The sequence below is a fragment of the Cephus cinctus genome, unplaced genomic scaffold (assembly GCF_000341935.2).
Source record: "Cephus cinctus unplaced genomic scaffold, Ccin1 Ccin1_scaffold0231, whole genome shotgun sequence".
NCBI classification, from domain to species: domain Eukaryota; kingdom Metazoa; phylum Arthropoda; class Insecta; order Hymenoptera; family Cephidae; genus Cephus; species Cephus cinctus.
The window spans coordinates 34,900-54,890 of NW_014332947.1; the positions used below are offsets into that span (position 1 = coordinate 34,900).

At 37.3% G+C, this 19,991-nt stretch overlaps 1 protein-coding gene across 4 annotated transcripts; it reads right to left on the reverse strand.

Annotated features, from left to right (window-relative positions):
• Window positions 1-2,927: 2,927 nt before the first annotated feature.
• LOC107265716 (telomerase reverse transcriptase) lies at window positions 2,928-18,926 on the reverse strand. 4 transcript variants are annotated; one of them, XM_015735446.2, is made up of 10 exons: window positions 18,746-18,926; window positions 18,416-18,612; window positions 17,719-18,323; window positions 17,325-17,650; window positions 15,950-16,155; window positions 12,532-12,788; window positions 10,716-10,909; window positions 6,723-6,944; window positions 6,385-6,635; window positions 2,928-3,136 (listed from the first exon to the last, which is right to left on the reverse strand). In XM_015735446.2, the coding sequence occupies exons 1-10, from the start codon at window positions 18,796-18,798 to the stop codon at window positions 2,994-2,996; spliced, it is 2,454 nt and encodes an 817-aa protein (XP_015590932.1). In that variant the 5' UTR covers window positions 18,799-18,926; the 3' UTR covers window positions 2,928-2,993. The 4 variants fall into 4 exon arrangements, with proteins under 4 accessions (XP_015590932.1, XP_015590931.1, XP_015590934.1 ...); XM_015735445.2 differs by having other exon boundaries at window positions 17,719-18,326; window positions 18,746-18,925; XM_015735448.2 differs by having other exon boundaries at window positions 3,004-3,136; window positions 6,416-6,635; window positions 17,719-18,326.
• Window positions 18,927-19,991: the final 1,065 nt, after the last annotated feature.

The following is a 19,991-nucleotide window of genomic DNA, read 5'->3' on the forward strand; positions in this document are numbered from 1 at the left end:
TCTGATGTTTGTGGCGGCCAGAACAGGAATTACAACATGCTTCATTTTTTTCATTGCTTTCCAAAAAAATGCAAGTTGAAATTCAACATCTCTACCTGGTATGAGGACACTCGTACTGCCAATGTGATGCCAATTTCGGCATGTACGGAAAAAAAGAAAAAGTTACAGAAGATTGAAACACCTTGTGACAAGAGTCCCTAACCAGACAAGGGGTATCCGAGCGAGCCAAGGCAACTCGCATGAAAAAACGTAGGACCGGGTACATAATTAATCCGTCGATTTTGCAGTTTTTGTCTTCGCCATCGATATATACTTTGTATCCTGCATCTTGAATCCTGCATATAATATCCAGATTCTCTCATCCGAGAGAGAACCATTTTTTTGTGATCACACCGTTCGTTGAGAACTCTGTGGTTCTAGTTTCGTTTCAGCAACTTAGTCCAGTAGCGCAGCGTTTAGCTACCCTGGACAAATTAGCAGAGAGTGATCGCTCTCGCATTATCCGTAGCCGGAAGTGTTGGCCGGCACAGTCTCAAATCACGCATCATCCATAGCTGGATGTGTTGGCGCTTCCACAGCCTCAAGTAATTCCTCCGACATTCCTCCTCCTAGATGATACCGAATAGAGACGCAAATTATAATAAACGAGGAAAAGTTTACCCGAAAGAACGTTTTTTATTATTGCTGTAACACAACTATCCCTTTACCGTTCCGAACCCTGGTTCACTCTAAGAGCTAAGTGGCCAAAATCTTCATTCGAGGGAACTGGTACTTCACCAGCCTTGACAGTTGGAAATAATATACGTTACAACCTGAAGAATATATTGAAATAATAAAAAATTCCAGAAACCCTCCTTTCGAAATTGTTCAAGAAACTGAGTACGAAGTAAAAGATTTTGAACAAAAGATGGAAAAGAGGGCAAAAATACTAAAACAGCTTCAAATCAGTAAAGTTGCGAGGATAAACTTTTTCGCTAACACCACCGTTGACGTATTTACTGACTACAAAGGAAAACCTACGAATTTTTTGATCGAATCATCTTTAGAGTTTGATGAAATTCTGCATTCGGAATCTGCACCACGCGTTGGCATAAATGCTGCGAAACTCAGAGATTTAAAAAAATTGATTCATTATTTAAGTTCGAAAGGGAAAATCTTTTTCGATAATTTTTTTCATCAAACGGAGACAAACAATACTTTACATTAACGAACGAGAGAGATTTTTTTCATATTGTACTTGATGAGTTATAGTTCCTCATCTAATTAACAGTTTATGGTAAGAAAATTACTTATAAAAATAATGATAAGAAAAGTACGATTAGCAGTTCTATAGTTTACCTTAACTGTCAAAGTTATTGATAGATAAAACAATCAATATTATAAAATGATTTTCTGACTTTGTAAGACATTTTTGCAATCATACTATTTTTTTCTTGTCAGTGATAATAAATGTTAGAAGGTACCTATGCATTTAATCTATTTATGGTATTTATGCAGGTATTTATGCACTTAATCTCCATAATTATCGAAATGAATGTGCTAGAACATGTGCCAATGACTGAAACAACAACGGGCAAGAGCGCTTATGCAGCACGACAGAACGTTCTTTTCACCTCGCTATATACTCTACGAATTTTGTCTGACGTTTCCCGAATTCCAAGGACAACTGCACTGAGAGAAGGATCTGGTAGAAGTTGCTAAGCCATGAAAGTAAAATCTACCAAGGGAGCATGGTACAGCAGCGCTGCCAGAGGACATATTGGAATTCCTGGCACGGACCCGCCAAGTAGTACTCGATAAGGAATCAGCTAAAGTTTTATTAATTATTAAATCATAATTAAATACGGGAAGCAGCAGTAACATAAAAGAGTAGCGAGCACGTTATAGGAAATATTGAAAATATAATTAAAATGATGGGCCAGTGCTAGATCATATAATAGGAAAACATGTAGTGACTTATGTACTTGGCCTCAATAATATGATATCAATACTTTTTGTCATAGGAATTCACAGCAATCCTGTACTTGGCGTAGTTTTTTACACATAAGTGTTTTTTGGGGGATTTTCCAATAAGTGGGATGCGTCTATAGTTCCCTATATTTTATGATTTTTATTTATTTTGCGTTGTGTAGCTTCCGATTTTTGATACCGATTATTATGAATTAATTTTAAGACTTTCGTTAACTATGTTTGGCTTTTGCTCGCACCTTATTCCCGCTTGATCTAATGCTCGTGTAACTTTGCTATTAAGTGTATTGATTGTTTGAAATTTTCGTTTCTGCCTAATACAGCTCTGGTGCGTTAACTCGTCAATTTGGATTATTTTATTACAGTATTTCTTATCGCTTTCGTATAAGTCCTTGGCTGGTTTTCCTCCTTTCGTACCTCTTAAACGCCGCGACGCTTCCGACGAGCTAGCCTCTGAAGCGGCGTACCGTGGAACGTAAGGCGGTCTAATTTAATACTGCCTTTCGAGTTCCGGGTAACCTTTAGGTTTAGTTACGTTTTTTAAATTCTTTTCTTGGCCGTGGTGCCCCTATCTGATTTGCGTGGCCTTGGTGCCCTTAGTTTCGTTACGTTTTGCGATACCCTTACTTGGCCATGGTGTCCTTATCTGTTGCGGTGGCCGTGTGGCCCCTAGGTTTAGTTTGCCTGGTGGCAAGTTTAGGTTTAATTGTCCGCTGGCAATCGGTTACCCCGGATTAATTCTCTTTCACGACCTTCGCTGTATCGAAAACAAGCCGAGAGCTCGTGGTACTCGTTGGTGGTACCTGGCGTTCAACATTTTCAATTTTGCTGAGACCACTTACTCTCCCGATTTTCGATTGTGTAGAGTTCAGTTTCGCTGACGACATCATATATCGTCGCAACCTGTAGTATTTCAATGTCAACCGGTCGAAATAGACGAATTTTATGTATAAACAGAAACTTTATTAATATCTTTACAACGAAGCACCATAGAATATTTTGTTAATAAATTCTTTAAATACATACTAAAGCAGTAAGTGTGATATTTCACGAGTAAAACGCCAATTGAACGTTTTATATAGATTCGGTCTCTTGTTGAATACCTTCTTGTAAGAATCCCATAACAGGTATTTAAGTTCTTTAGTAATTTTTATCCGTTTTTCTTTATCTGAAAAAAATTATAATTGTTAAACATACTCCACACATCTGATCTGTAGCACATACAGGGTGTTTTATTTTAAGCAAGCCATCTAAATATTTCGAAAACTAGAGGAGCTACAAAAAATTAACCATGTATTACGTAAGCTACGAAATATAAATCTCTCCCCATCTTCTAATGTACCAGCCGAGCGACAGGAACATCTCTAAATCGTAGCTCTACCGTATCTCCAAGGTACAACAGACCGAATCAGCAAAGTGCTACGGAAACATAACCCCAAAGAAAGTTGGACAAATAATTCCCAGTACGAAAAACCGTAGACCACCACTGAGTGCCCCAGGAGTATAGAAAATCTCTTGCTCCTGTGGAAAAGTATACATAGGTGAAACCGGCAGGAAGATCAGTACACCGGTCAAAGAACATCAACGGTGTACCAAATACGGTAATTTTTCTGAATCTGCCTTAGCAGAACATTGGATGGACACTGGACATTCAGTGGAATATGAAAAGACACAAATTCTAGCTAATTCTACAGGTTACCTCGCCCGAAAATACCACGAAGGTCTAGAGATATTAAAACACCCAAATAACCCAAATAGGGATCGACGATGTCAAGTAAACCCTATTTGGCACACTGTCCTCCCGGTTTTTTAATCGATCAGCTGATCAACTAAACAACTTATGATTGGCTGAAGCACTGATCCGCATGAGCAATCATTGGTATATTAAGACTTCCTGACAACAAGGAGCTTCAGTATCGGAGCCTCCTAGCCCTGAAGATGCAGAGTCAAACGTTTGCGAAACGTCGGCACGAAGCTGAACACAGACGCGGCTTCCATCCGGAAACCATGAGTATTAATCTTTATCGATATTATATGTCCGATTAATTCTGAGTGGATTCGCTCCACATTGTTAGTGTCCTTTAGTGTCCTTAGTGTTTCTACCGTGTTAGTTAAAATAAAAATCCTATACAATTCTTCAATAATTCAGTAAACTCATTCGAGCGTATTATTTTGCACACCGAACCTTTCAATCATTAGAATCAGTATATTTAGCGTATTAGATTGTATAGAGTCATCATTTCGCATTTCTATAGATCAATTAATTATCTGATTAACTTATTTATGCTTCTCCGATTGATATTTATTCTATTGCTTGCCTATTTTTATGTGCGCTTTTCTTTCCGCATTTATATTGTTTATAGACTTCTTTCTTTTTTGCTTTGTTAATTTGTCGTAAGCTTTTTGTTAATTTGGTTTGGCCTATCTCGCACCGCTCATATCTGATCTTGTCTTGCCTCATGCTTTGGCTCGTATGAATTTCTTTTTCTATTTTTCTTCTAAGGGCTTTCGCCGCTTGTTATAAAATATAGCTCCGGTGCGTTAAACTTACGTAATCTCTTTTCCTAACTTATGCTTAACCTCCTCCGTTCCCGTCTGAACGCCACGGCGCTTTCAACTAGTTAGTCACCTTGTAGGCCATTTGTATTCTTTAGCAACACTCTGTCATCCTCCGCATTAGTGAACATCTTACGGATCGGCCGTTGTCCCTTGGTGCATCCCATAGCAAAACTTTGATGAACTTCGTGTGCGAATGGTAGGTTTTAGGACTGTTGGCGTAGGCCCCGCATACGTTAGATTATTAGCGAAAACTTTGTGAATGGGAGACCCGTCTTAGGTTGTTGGCGCGGTGCTCGATTCCGGTATATTGGTGTTTAGTTTTATTGTAAACCGGCTCTTACCAAATTGGGTAATTTAATTAGTGATAAAGAGAGTGCGTTACACTCGCGGTACATCCGCGAGGGATACTTGGCGCCCAACCCGTTAGTTCGTGTTGGTGATAGAAGAGAGAGAAACTACTTTCGTCATCGGAAAATTTGTGAGGACCATTCAGGGTCGTTTTTGTGAACGTACTTACATAAATACGTTACAGTATGTAGTGTAGTATGTATGTGTTATGACGTGCTTTTTCGACTAGCGATCACAAGGCGACTCCGGCTACCGATTCAGATAAAATTCTTGCTTTCTGGTTCCCTTGGAGTCGCCACCCTGCTCAGAAGCTACGCTCTATGGTTGATTCGTATAGTAACGTCAATGCTCTCGGAAGATTTGATATTGTTGAATTGAAGTCGAGGTGCTCGAATCTGCGGTGGGGAGATAGTCTCGACGTACCGAGTTGCCCGGCAGAGGAGAGTGCCCGATGGAGACGTCTCCATGCACCGGCAAAAGCCCGGGTGAAATACCGGCGCCCTACTGAACAGAGGCAAAGGGCTGTAGAGCAGGTGGAGGTATAGTTTTGCTACAGTTAAGGGCAGGGAAGCAACCCCCTGATCCGAGTTAAGGGGGGAAGCGGCTGTGGAGGATCTCCAAAAGTTGTTACTTACCGATTCGCTAAGGAATGCTCTCAATTTGATTTCAAGGGACGACTTGAAGAAAAGAATAAGAGTTATCTATCGGCTATACAGATCTCAAGCAATCAAAATGATTAGTTCTCGAATTAGACTACTGTCAAATTAGTCTGTCTTGTAACTTTTTATCTATTGATAGTTTTTCTGTGTTTCCGATACGGTATAGGAGGTTTTCGCCTGGGTAGCCTGTCTCGCCATTTCCAGGGAATTCTATGGATTTTCTGTGTGTGTTCCGGAGGTGTAGTGCTGTGCCCTAATGCAGTACCCGCCTAAGTGTCTTCTGGATACAGTTATCGACCCACCTGGATTAGCTGCACCAACTCCAGTGAGGACACCCAATGTATTAATTGGTGAAGGGATTTCGATTTAATACGTCCGATTCGTTCTTTTACGTTCTCGATCCGTTGCTCTCTGTATCTCGCGCTATTTGCCTAATGCTTTCTCAGACCCTCTCTACCTTAACCGTGCAACCTGAGTGGGCATGCATTTTCGTAATCGTCCGCTCCCGTTCGTACATCCAGTTGCGTTTGCTGATCTACGTAACCCCCAAAATCAGCACCTACGCTTGGATTTCTCGATTTCACGTATCTTCTGATAGGTTCCGTCGGAGCTCTCGTTTTGGCGGAGTTGGGCCTGTTCGACCCCAACTCCAAGGTCACACCGGCTGATCAGTTCCCGGTGATAAAAGAATTGGCTGGCCCCCGCATTGCTTGCGGATGTATGAGCTAAGGGTGCATAGCCGAAGGTAACGTAGATTGATTCTCAAAGATAGTTCTCGCATTTTTCGTTATCAATGTCGAGTTAAAAATTACGTTACAATGTATATAGTAAAATATAATAGTATATGTACCTGTCATGTACATATGTCCAACGGTTCTTACAATTTTATTGTTAGAAAATTTAATCGCTTTAAAGATATCCTGAGCACTCTTGGGTGTGTCGTCAAATATTCTTAAAATAAGCGCAAGGCATCGAGAAGCTTGTAATAAGCTAGCACGTCTCAGGGTCTCAAGTATTGTAGTCATAGAATTAATTTCATCATCCAAGACAATATTGGTTAGCTTAAGAGACGCTATATTGTTTAACCGACGCTGAAGGATTCTGTGGACAGAGAAAAACAATGACAGAAACTAGAGATTACATATCATTTAGATAAAAACAGAAAAACAATCACTAATAAATATTTACGCCGTTGGTGTTTTATGGCTAGAGTAACTTAGTGTTGTTGTATATCGTGCATTCACGTCTAGATATTTTGGCGTTGCCTCTAAAGTTTTCATATTTAGATTGTATCCTAAATATATTAAAGTTTCTGCACCATCAGAACGGGGTTGTAAACTTGTTTGCGTTTTCGAAGGTTTAAATTGGCAGTTGTACCCACTAATGCCCTTCTCAACGACGTCTAAAAACCTAAAACAATTGCATTATTATTAATTTATAGATAACATAACCTACTATATCATGGCAATGTTAAGTGACCTGACTGTCACCGACGGCATTTTGTAATCCTTTGAAACATACATTTTTCTCTTACATACAATGCACTTAAAATTTGGTACTCGGGGAATTTTGGGCCATTTTGAATTTCGAAATTTCTATATTGGATTCGAATTCATGAATTTAAAATACATCTAAACATGAAGTTTTAAATATATCGAATTGTAGTAAATGCTTTTTTCTGAATTCAAAGAAGTGTATCTCCTGTGCTGGTACATCGTGCTTCAAAGGCATTAACCAATTCACACGGTTCTTGCGGATATTTTGTACAGCCTACTTTTCCCAAATGGTAACATATTAACCCTTTATACGGCAAATCCGAAATATGGCTAGGAACGCTTACTTGACCCAATATGATGGGTCCGCCATATGGTAGTGTGAGAAATTGTGTTTAGAATAATAAGTAATATGATAAGAATGATAATGATAATGATAAAAGCAAATGTCATTCCAACGGCGTTTTATTTGAATTTTTTTATGAGTGATCTCTGACACCAGTTGGTTACTTTTTCACGACTTTGAAATGTGCCACGAGGAGGCTACATGATAAGATTTCACACTTCATTTTTCATTTTATACCATATTTCATGTAATTGCATGCACAAAAAGTCCTCCTTTTCGTGCTTGATAAGTGTGGCGACACTGGCTCTTTTTAGTGAGGCATGAGAAAAAAATAGTGCACATGCGTAAATCAAACTGGTTATTATACACATTCTTTTAACACGTTAGTATATTTTCCGCCACACTACAAACATGAAAAGGGGAAGTTTTTGTGCACATGTTACAAAAAATATTATGTGACACGCGAACAAAAAAGAGGACACCCGACGAAGTGTGTGAAGTTGGTAGCACTCGCCTTCAATTCGTACCAGAGGCAACACTCGCGTTCGGCTCGTGCGGCTGTGATACTCGCTTCCAGTTCGTACTGCCAACTTCACAACCTTCACCGAAAGGCCGCTATTTTGCACTCGTATCACAAAGTATTATTTTAAAGTTTCCTTATGTTTTTTCAAACATAAAGCAGAAACGAAATTAGAAACGAAAAAACCTCCAAGTAAAAACTATTATATTTAAACAATCATGGGAAGTATTTAAGATCCAATTGTCGGACGTTATAGCCCGCTATTTTGATTTTCGTTTTTTAATTATCAAATTGGTAATCTACATCCTCAAACTCCATCATTCCAACTTTTTTAGCCGTGCCTTTTTGAAATTCTAACTCTCAGTTTTGCTTGTCGCGTAAAGGGTTCAAATAAGAACTTTTAACCGATATTAACTATGTTACGTCCCGGTTGCAGGGTTCGAGTATCTCGGTTTCTCGTATCCGGGGCATCTCACGTGGTTTCTGCCACCTCTCCCCTTTCTTCACTATTTCGAGGACCTATCAGCGGCGGTCTTAGTGGACGAATTCCGTCATGCGCGGGAATATCCGACATCCAGCCGCGTTGTGGACTTCGGCCGTGAGACGTTTCGCGAGACTGTCAAATCAGCACCTTGAAACCCCCCTCGCAGCGCTCACATGGGGCTAGCAAGGGAACCTGCTGCCCGGCCGCTGCGAGGGCCGCGAGCAGTCTCAATTCGTAGCCTAACGGATGACGTTAGGACTCTGTCGAGAGGTGCGCAGTATAGGCAGTTATCAGTTACGCATAATAGTCAGTGAGTTCGGAAACACCATACCACAACCCACGGTTAAATACGCGAGGCGGCTACGCCCCTGGTAGGTCCCTCACGAGTGGAGTACGATAGAGAGATAGAGATAAAGAGATAGAGAGACAAAGATACAGGGAGACAGAGAGATAGAGAGATAGAGGGAGAGGGAATTGTAGTACAATATATTGTTTATATATTAGTTCCACTATCTGATGTTTGCATTACTCGACGAAACCCCAAACCCAGCAACGGAGCCCGTAACGGGGCGGGGACGGGAGCGTGCGCCAGCAGGTCCCACGTCGATACGACTTTCCGTTACTACCCGATGTCGAGACGTAACACTGTATGGAAGGTGCAGCGATTATATATTTGGAATGTGGGCACGAGATAATGTAATTTGACCGATAAGTTGGTGAAGTGAGAAAAATAGTAGCGGGTAGTAGATTTGATCAATTTACATTACTACAGGGTAACGAATAGGAAAGCGTGAAAACTAATTGGTTTTTTTGAAAAATATAGGAATCAAAAAAACGAAATGGTGGTGAAATAGTAGAAACTTTGAGGTTTTATTAAGGAACAAAATTATATTATTTTAAAAGTTTTATGTATTTTAGAAACAAACATCTTAAAGATGCTGAAAAATCAAAAGGAGCAAAACACTTAATGGTAACGCCGATCAACCCAAAGACCCAGAGCAATTCAAAGCGGCTATTCAGAAAGCGGTTCACGATATTTCTGATACTGTGACAGCATGTATTTTATTGTTAAAAAAAAGGCTTGATTACTGTGCCAATTTAGATGGTGCACACGTCGAAAACTTATACCATTAAGTGTTGTGCCCGTTACGAATTTTTGGTATTTTTAAGATGTTCGTTTCTAAAATATATAAAACTCTTAAAATTATGCAATTGTGTTCCTCAATAAAACCTCAAAGTTTCTACTATTTAACCATCATTTCGTTTATTTTTATTCCTGTACCTGTTCAAAAATAATAATCATTTAGTTTTCACACCTTCCATTTGTTACCCTGTACATTTTCCAGATACCGGGAATATCTCATACTCTTGTCACAGATATTCTTTAACTGTACATATGAGGACTGATGCTATCATCGAGGCTTTTGACTGTAACGCTATCGAACCGACAAAGTATAAACTAAAAGATACATGAAAATAGCTCATCCGTGACATTGAATAGTGATACCTTATCTCACGGATGAACTATCAAAAAGTTATTTTTTGATATGTTGATTATCAATAGTCGAGAGATTACCAATAAACGAGAGAGGGACAATTATATAGTATCGTTCGGCAATATGATAATGTTGTACAGAACAGTCTGCTATTTTGTAAACTAATATTGTCATGATAGCTATTAATATCAAAACGAGAATTTCTGTGAATCGCCATTTGTTAATCGTGTTATTTATCAACATGGCACCGGTGATAGACAGGCCCCTTGAAAATATAAATGTTATACATCACGAATTATTAACATAATATACAATACAGATTATTGAGAATAATTATCGCATTTACTGAAACGATATTAGTATCTATATTGTATCGGCCTACCACGAATATAAAAATGAAAAAAAAATGTTGCAACACATAAATAACATACAAAACATATTGAAGCAGGACCATTGTAGTTTAACTTTCGTTTCTATAGCGACAATTATTTTGGTCACATTGTACTTTTGTAGCTGAAAACCTTAGGAAAGATACGAGAAAAATGAGGTTTTTCTGCACAGAACCACTCTTTATGCTTATTTTTTATTGTTGAAAGTTATCTTACCACAAGGTCTTAAAAAAGTGTAATATATTGTAGTTCTATAGATAATGTTGCATAAAGGGTAATTTATTGTCAATTTAAAACTTGTCACCAATTGAAATTGAATTATTATTACTAAAAGGAGGGCGTCTACAAATTAATATTTAGCTGTAAATTTATTACTAATTTTTTTAAAATCTACATTACATATTAATATTCTATATAAATAAAACTATACTTAGGATGAAGTGACGATAGTACCTTTTTGCAGAATCTTCGTTATCTGTTACATACAAAAAGTCATCAACGTATCGGTACAAAGTACCAGTTTTTAGAAACTTTGATAACTCATGTTGTACCATATGACTATAATAAATGTCACATAAAACTGCAGAAAGCAAAGCTCCTTGGGCTACGCCTTTTATCAATAAGTATTTCTTATTATTAATCCAAACCTACAAATGAATAATATGACTGATAAACATTAACAGTATAACGACAAATTATCCATATTAAAGGTGTCACTCGCGTTCAGAGAGTCTAAAACAAGATCAATTTTGTGATTTTTTTTTTAATGCGGGTTTGAATATTTTTAGATAATTACTCTTTTATTCAAAAGGTACTGTGATATAATTTTTCGATTCACAGTCACAAGGTGACTCCAGCTACCGATTCAGATAATGTTCTTAGTTTCTGGTTCCCTTCGAGTCACCACCCTGCTCAGAAGCTACGCTTTGGGGTTGATTCGTATGGTTACGTCAATTCTCTCGAAAGATTTAATATTGTTTAGTTGAGGTCGAGGTACTCGAATCTGCCGTGAGGAGGAAAGGAAAGACCCGACGGAGACATTTCCACGGACTGGCAGAAGCCTGGATAAAATATCGGCGCCCCGATGGAGAGAGGCAAAGGGCTGTAGAGCGGGCAGAGATATAGTTTTGATGCGGTTAAGTGCAGCGGAGGGAACCCCCTGATCCGAATTAAGGATGTGGTGCCCAGCTGTCGCCCAATGTTCTGGGGAAGCAGTAGTTGAGGATCTCCAGTTGTTACGTACCGATTCACTAAGGAACGCTCTCGATTTGATTTAAAGGGACGACTCGAGGAAAAGAATAAGAGTTATCGGCTATCGACCAATCAAAATGATTAGTTTTCGAATTTGGTTAATTTTACGTGACCCCAAAGATCAGCACCTACGTTTGCGTTTCGCGATTTTACGCGTCCCCAAAAATCGGCAGGATGCGTTAAGTTATCGCATCTTCTGATAGTTTCCATCAGAGCTCTTGTTTTGGCGGAGTTGGGCCTGTTCCACCCCTACTCCCACATCCTATCGGCTTGTCAGTTCTCGCTGAAAAAAGAATTAGCTGGCGCCCGCCTAGTTTGCGGATGCATGAGCGAAGGGTGGACGCCCGAAAGTAATATAGGTTAGTTCTCGGATTTTTTCGTTATCGGCGTCGAGTTAAGAAAATACGTTACAATACGTTGTATTTGAATGATCCCGTGAAGCTCCAAAAAAAGGGTGCCAAACGCCATTTTGGACTGGGTCATCTGAAAGCAAAAAAAATCACCGTCGATCTTTAGTGAATGATGTCAGATAGATATGGATCGTTCACTTTTTCTATTTATCGATGGTCTTTTATTGGGGGGAAAAAAACACTTTTTTTTACCAAAAATGACGCCATTTTGTAAAAAATTAAAATTGTTCAAAAAGCTACGATCCATCCCTACCTGACACCATTCAATAAAGATCGACGTTGATTTTTTTTTGCTTTCAGATGATCCAGTCCAAACTGGCGATTGGCGCCCTTTTTTTGGAGCTTCACGATATCATTCATAACTCCGTTATTTATGACTATTTTTTTAATGTAAAAAATGCCATAATATCTTGAAATATGTATCTTTTAAATAAAAAATGTAATTATCTAAAAACATTCAAACCCGCGTTAAAAAAAAAACCCCCTTGTTTTTGACTCTCTAAACCCCAGTAACCCCTTAATAGTAATGATAATAATGATGCTTATGTTTATGGTTTATTTTTAGTCTTGTGAAGAAAATCCAATACTATATATATTTTATTATTTACCTTTTGATGAAAAATATGATTTTTTATTTTAGTCATTAGCCAATCCTTTCTGATCGTTTCACTGTGAGAATCTTTCGTTGGAGAGAATAATGTATTCGCCGATATAGACAACTGTAAGTTTCGGTTGACGAAATATTGCCTAGTCGTCAATTTTCGTGAACTTTTTAAATCACGCCGCTTCATAATAGTAAGTGACTCCATTCTTATTTTGTCGGGTATTGAATCGCAAAGGGACGTTACAATTTCAAATAATTTGTCTAAAGCAAAAAAAAATAGTAAAATGAGATCACTTTAAAACTAAAAAACTCTAATAAGTGCCAAAATGATGCAACAAAGATGTAAACCACAATTGATATTTAAAAAAAATGTAGGGTCCAAAGACGGTTTACTAGGACTAATTGTATGCATCTTGATAATAAAACACTAATCTGACATACTATAACCTGAAATTCTTACAAGGAAACCCCCCCAACCCGACCCCACCGATTTCAATAATTTTTTGATATGTTGTAGAACTCGACAAAATAAGAGACATGTATATTTTTTTTGTGCTGACATCCACTTTAAAGGGGTGAAAACGACCCCTGAAATTCACCCCCGAAAATTATGACAAATATTTTCCACTTGGTTTTATTAAAAAATATTAATTAGAAGTCAAGATATGATGAAAAAACGATTTTCGGGGGTGAATTTCAGGGGTCGTTTTCACCCCTTTAAAGTGGATGTCAGCACAAAAAAAATATACATGTCTCTTATTTTGTCGAGTTCTACAACATATCAAAAAATTATTGAAATCGGTGGGGTCGGGTTGGGGGGGTTTCCTTGTAAGAATTTCAGGTTATAGTATGTCAGATTAGTGTTTTATTATCAAGATGCATACAATTAGTCCTAGTAAACCGTCTTTGGACCCTACATTTTTTTTAAATATCAATTGTGGTTTACATCTTTGTTGCATCATTTTGGCACTTATTAGAGTTTACGCTGTAAAAACATCGAATAATTTCTAAATCCGCTTAAAATTAACCTACTATACTGAGACGTTACTGTAAGGTAGCTAGTTTTAATCGACAGCGTAGTAATTTTGACCTACACAATATAGTAGAAATCATCACGTGAATTTTACAACGATTTGTTGATAAACCGTGCCTGCTTCAGGATAAAAATTCCTGTTATCGTAGGGAAAAATGAAAACTGCTTTAACAGCACGAAGCGGATAAGACAATGCGGCGTAAAGATCACTAGACGTAATAATTTCTGATATACCAACACTTCAGGCCTTAATGACTCGCGCACGCCTCTATAAACCTCAATTTTCCGAAGGTGACCGATATTTTATCACCATGGGTAGTTAAAATTTATATAGAATCTAGCAATTTCTCTGTTTCTGTGTATCATGAACATAAAATATTGTTCAATATCATTGCTATTGGCCATACATATTATAGTGATAGGTTAGAACTTTTTCCAAACTTAACTGATTATAAATTACATTTCTACCATGTTTTCCAGGTCTTAAAAATTTTACCAACCAGTATACTCAAATTTATCTATATTAGTTTATAATAATCTATTATTTGTTGTGGATATATCATGACATCCTATAGAAATATCATTCATTCATTATTGGTCTACGGTATCATGGATATACAGGGTGTCCCAGACTGATGAATTTCCTCTCGGGAGTGAAGAAGGAATAGAATTTGGAACCGAAAGTTCCTTTTCAACATTATGATTTTACCACTTATTAAGAAGTTATTAACGTTTGTAGTTGATCGATCACAGCGTGGCCTCGTCCCGCGCGCCACTGGTGCTCAACTCGATCGTTTCAGAATAACAAATTTATTATTCTGAAACATTTCTTTCATTCTTTCTCATTCAAACATTGGTCAACCTTTTATTGTGTATGACATTGATTATGATTATGGTTATCATGGACCAGTGCGAAATACAAGAAATAGAGAGGAAAATCGAAGTGAATCGAACTGAATCGAATCTGAAATCGAAGAAAAGATCCGAAAATCTAGTTGTTGGGCACCAGGTGCGGCTTCCCCGTACCACCATCCCTTACACGGCCGTTTTTCACATTTCCCGGCGGCTCAGCCTCAGCACACTGGAAATGATAGAGCCGAACGTGGGGTCGACAAGAGAGAATTTCGGGATCAGCCGACTATGCGGCGAGTAGAACACCGGTTGGCTTATTACCATTAAATAAACGGTGATTTTACAATATAAATCCCGTCGCGTACAGTGTGTTCTCAAACGGCGGTTAACGACTAGTCCGAGTCGTGGTAGCTAGCCTGCCCAAAACCTGTCCCTACCTCGGTGTGCCTATCGAATCCGGAATCCCCTCGCGGCGCGATCGTGATCCTAGCAAGTCTCGTTAGAGGCGAGGTTTTTCTTCCTCGGGAGTGTGCCCTCTGACGTCGGCAGCCACCTGAGGCATCCGTGTATCCGAACCACTCCCGCTCCGGCTATTTTCTCGCGCGAGATATATTCTCTAAATACCATTCATTCGTATTCCAAACCTATTATTTCATTATACTGAGTTAAACGATATTTTCTTCTCATAATTTCAAAACCTAAACCTAACAGATCCTAAATCCAAATAATCTCTTTATCTATCAGTAGCAAACACATTTCATGTAAAAGAAACGAGTCTGTCAATTCAGTTATATCTATCGTTTGGTTGTGATCCTCGCCTTAGTTATTAACCAAGGAACATAAAAGCAAATAGGCGTGCTTTAGCATCTTAAAGTGGCAAGGACCCAATACCTTTACGTGATACTTGATTACAACACCTATGCTAGCTCCCTGATGCTCCCGCAAACAGTCGCTCACACATAGGACGTAACAATATTGCCATTATACTAATTCGCATCAGCCTCTACTTTCTTTTACTCTCCTTCTCGATCTGACAGGGGAGCTTATTCTCTTATGAATTTCATCAAAATATCCGAGAGAAGTTTCACTTGAGCCGTGTGGTCTAAGCACACACACTTTTTTTAAAATTATTACAAATAACAGAAGTATTCCAGGTGGACAAAATTATTGGTCACCTGTATATGTCAAAAGTTTGAAACTCATAATACTTCTATTTTGTAATAAGAAGTGACTGACCAATTAGCAATTTATTACGTTTTTTATAAATTATGTAGAAAACATTCATGCAATAAATTAAGTCCAATTTCGTGAAATAGAAAACAAACCTATGTACGTGTTCCAAAAAAGAAAGTGGAGTATGGTGGGAAGATAAAGGTAACTAGAAATATAGAAAAGTACCTTGAGAGAAGGTTTTAAATCCTAATATCATCTAAGTTCCTAAAAGTTTCTGTTAGACTAACAGCATTATGATTGTTAAAAAATAGCTTGAAAGTTAACTTTCTTTGCAGTTCTATAACTCGAAATGTATACAACTTACCGCAATTTATAGAACCGTACGCATCTTTTACATCACAAGATACGAAATTATGTAAATGTTTTTGTGTTGAATTTCGTAAACACTGAACAGTCGTTTTCCACTGTTTATGAAATCGTGGTAGTGTCATCTGATTGTAATGGGTAATATACAATTGTTCTAAGAATCTTGAAACTTTGCGTAGGTTTTTTTTTTCTGCCTGACTATATCTACGGAAAAAAGTAAGGAAACACAGCATATGTATTAAGCATAATGGACACTGCTCATCCCGCTCATATACTGAGTGGAGCGAAGTACACACTACAACCGCGAAGGAGCTGATTTCTAATGGAAAAATAAATCGAAAGGGTTACAATAAATTTTCTCTCTACGAGGCTTCATTTAAAAAAAAATCAACTTTAAAAATCAATCGGGTACGCGTGCACACGACTAATAATCGACTTAAACAAAATCGCTTAAGAGACTAATTGTTTGTTTGTATTTATATCCAATGTCGCGTTATCTAGACGTTTAAAAAATTGAAGGTTCAGGCCACGCTAAACACAGTTAATGACTTTCTGATTCAACCAACACAACTTTGTATACAAAAATGGTGTCGAGACTTTCAACAATTCGTAAATTAACAAAATAAATTGTTTTCGAGATTAGAATATTGGTTTAATTATTTCATATCATCTTATATCATGATATTATTGTATACAGATACAGAAGGAATTAGTGGTCTGTAGCGAGCTTCGTAAGTCAATCCTTAGTCAAGTGAACGTGTACTTGCATGATTTTGCCTTACTAATATTTAAAGTCTATTTTCTCAAAAATGAAGCCTCATAGAGGAAATAAATTTGTACTGCAATTTCGATTTCCTTTTCCATAAGGAATCTTCTACGTTTTAGTTATACCACGATTGTCGCCCCAACCTATATGTATGTATTTACAAATAATGTACATTGATTCATACACACAGACACGCACGCACACACGCACACGCACACGTCAACGGGCAGTTTCGAGGACATGCGACGCTCACAACGGCAAGCCGATATATATATATATATATTTTTTAAAGAAAGTAACCCTGGGACATGTGGCATTGAAATTGTATCCTAATGTAATCTAACGAACTATTTTTTAGCCCATCACAACTCAAAGTATCCAGCATCCAAAATTTTTTGAAAAATTCAGTGTGAGTGCCGTCAGACGGTCCTGGAAGCATACAATAGATATAAAAATGTTCCAAGACCGTCCTGGAACACAACAAATTTCCTGGAAACTGCCTTTTAACATGAATATAATAACCCAATGCCAAATATATATATATATATATATATATATATATATATATATATAGACTTTTCAAGTGCATTGTAATATTTTGACTCACTTTATTTGTAATATAGGCCTAACGCCTGTTAATTTTGGTAGTAATACCAATTTGGCAATTGGAAGGTCATCGAAATCTTTTGAATCGTCAAGCATAATAGTCAACTTTCGTTTCAGTTTTCGGATAAATTTAGCTTTCTCAGTTTTCCATATGCCATGTGGTATATAAATCTTTTTACTACCAGTAGAAGTAATATTTGTTATGTAAAATTGAGTATATAATATTTCTTTAATAAATTCAGTAAGAAACCAGTATACCACTTTTGCAAAAACTGATTGTTTTATTATGCTGTTATTAATAGGTTTCAACCAATCAACATCAGCAATCTGGAAAACACGAACAGCATGCAGATTCAATAGTGCCCAGTTCTTAAAATATCTTATATTTTACCTACCTTCAGCTTATTTATGATTGATTTTAAAGTGATACATTCATATCGTCCACTGTCCATCAATTGGTTAATAACTTTCAGCATTTTCTTTTTATTTCTATTATTGCCAAACAATCTTAATGGAACAACCTTATGAAAAATAAGCTGGAAATATCTTTTTATTTGCTGAATCGGCACAGAAATTTCTTTTTTCTTAGCATCGTTTTTTTTAATCTGAATTATATTCTTGAGAAGACTATAATAGTTAAATCTTTTATGATGTTTTTGAAAACATTCCAATATGGGAACTACTAAAGGAATACAGTTTTCATAACCATCAACATATACATCAATACAAAAATCCATAATATATTGAAATATTTCCTTTCCATTTATTGATGCTTCCAAGATATGAGTTTTTGGAAATTTTGGTTCCTTTTGTGTCTTCGACACATAATGATCAATAGAAATATTGATTCTCTGTAGTATATTATCAATAGACCCTAAAGTCATTCGCATTTCAGTTGCTTGCAATGATCCATCAATAGATCCTACAGACATTTGTGTATCACTTGATTTTAATGATCCAACTATTTTATCTTTAGTACAATTAATAAAATGATCAAAACCTTCTGAAAGTTTGAAAAAGAAGAAGTTTATATAACATGGTAATAATATTTGTTAAATTTAAATATCCATAAATCTATAATCATCTGGCTACCTATAAAGTCAATAGAATTGGTTCCATAGTGTACATCATTTATGTCTTTGTTTACTTCTTCATCCTCCTTGATAATTTCACGGGAGTGCATACTTCCTAATAATATCTTTTTGTATTTCTGCAAAATCTCTTCATCATTTATATAAAATGCTCCGTTTTTTGTCTGAATAGGTGTAATATTCCAATGTTTGCAAAAGCTATATAGAATTAAATTGTACATTAAGATTCAATACATTTGTGAAACTATGTAACTATAAAACTGTATAAAATTCTCATCGACTTATTTTCCTCCAATTTATAATAATCTTATAATTTTTTATGATTACAAACCTTACTAATGTAGGACCATAAACGTCACTTATCTTTTGCCACTGTTCATTCATTGTGAGAGATATTAAACTAAATAATAATGCATGTGTATAACCTCAAAACGACGCAAAATTTCACATTCTGTCTGTGTTAGCAGAGATGAGTATGAACAGAGATGAGTGGGGAGATGCACAACGCTCCGGTTTTAGGCGTCACCAAAAGCATGGCGCTAAATCGTAGCGGCGTGTCCGAGAGTAGGATTTCGTGATCATCGCCTCTGTCGATGTTACAGATTTCGCGTAGCCGCGCGGGTCATGATGATCATCGTTCCAGCCGATATTGCAGTCAGCGAAAATGAATGGACTGCTAGGTGGTGGGGAAAAAGTTGCCGCCCCTCACAAACCGTTCTTGACAAACAGGCGGGGCAGCATTTCGTGATTATCGCCTCTGTCGATGTTACAGATTTCGCGTAGCCGCGCGGGTCATGATCATCGTTCCAGCCGATATTGCAGTCAGCGAAAATGAATGGATTGCTCGGTGGTGGGGAAAAAGTTGCCGCCCCTCACAAACCGTTCTTGACAAACAGGCGGAACAGCAAGGTCTTCCGTCCAACCGAACCCTAAACATTTGTATGGACGTAATGCGCAAACAAATGTGTATATTCAAATAAATTTCAAAGTTAAAAAAAATACATAGAAATATTGGTTTCACTCTTTACCTCTTATCATGCCGAAAATGAACATTAAAAAATGAATTGCGAAATTTGTTTATAAATGAAACGACCGAGAACAGTTCAAAACGAAATTTTGAAATATCATAGATAAATATCTATAATAAATTTAATTTAGTATTAAACGAGCATCGTGGCTGAGTCAATAACCTGTCAAGGTTCCTCTCTTTTAACTTTTCTAGGTTGCCCAAAGTTTATTTTATTCTCTTTTGTTCGTCCACGTGGAGAAGGGTGGCGCGAAAGTTCTTAACTGGAGTGCATCTTCATATTATTCTGCTTATATGTAAAGTAAGCGAAACGATAATAGTAAGCAGTTGCATAAACGATGAAATTCTAGAAATACAACTTCCGAAAAAAGTAAAACAAACAGATGTTTCTGGCGTCTGGCTAGTGCACCTGGTTACGAATCGGGAGGTCTATGGTTCGAGATCCCTTTATGGAGAGCATTTTTTTTACAATAAAAAATATGCTTTTGCAAATGGGATTAACAGATTAAAGAGTATATCCAATTAATTTATTTATCTTATTACAATAAAG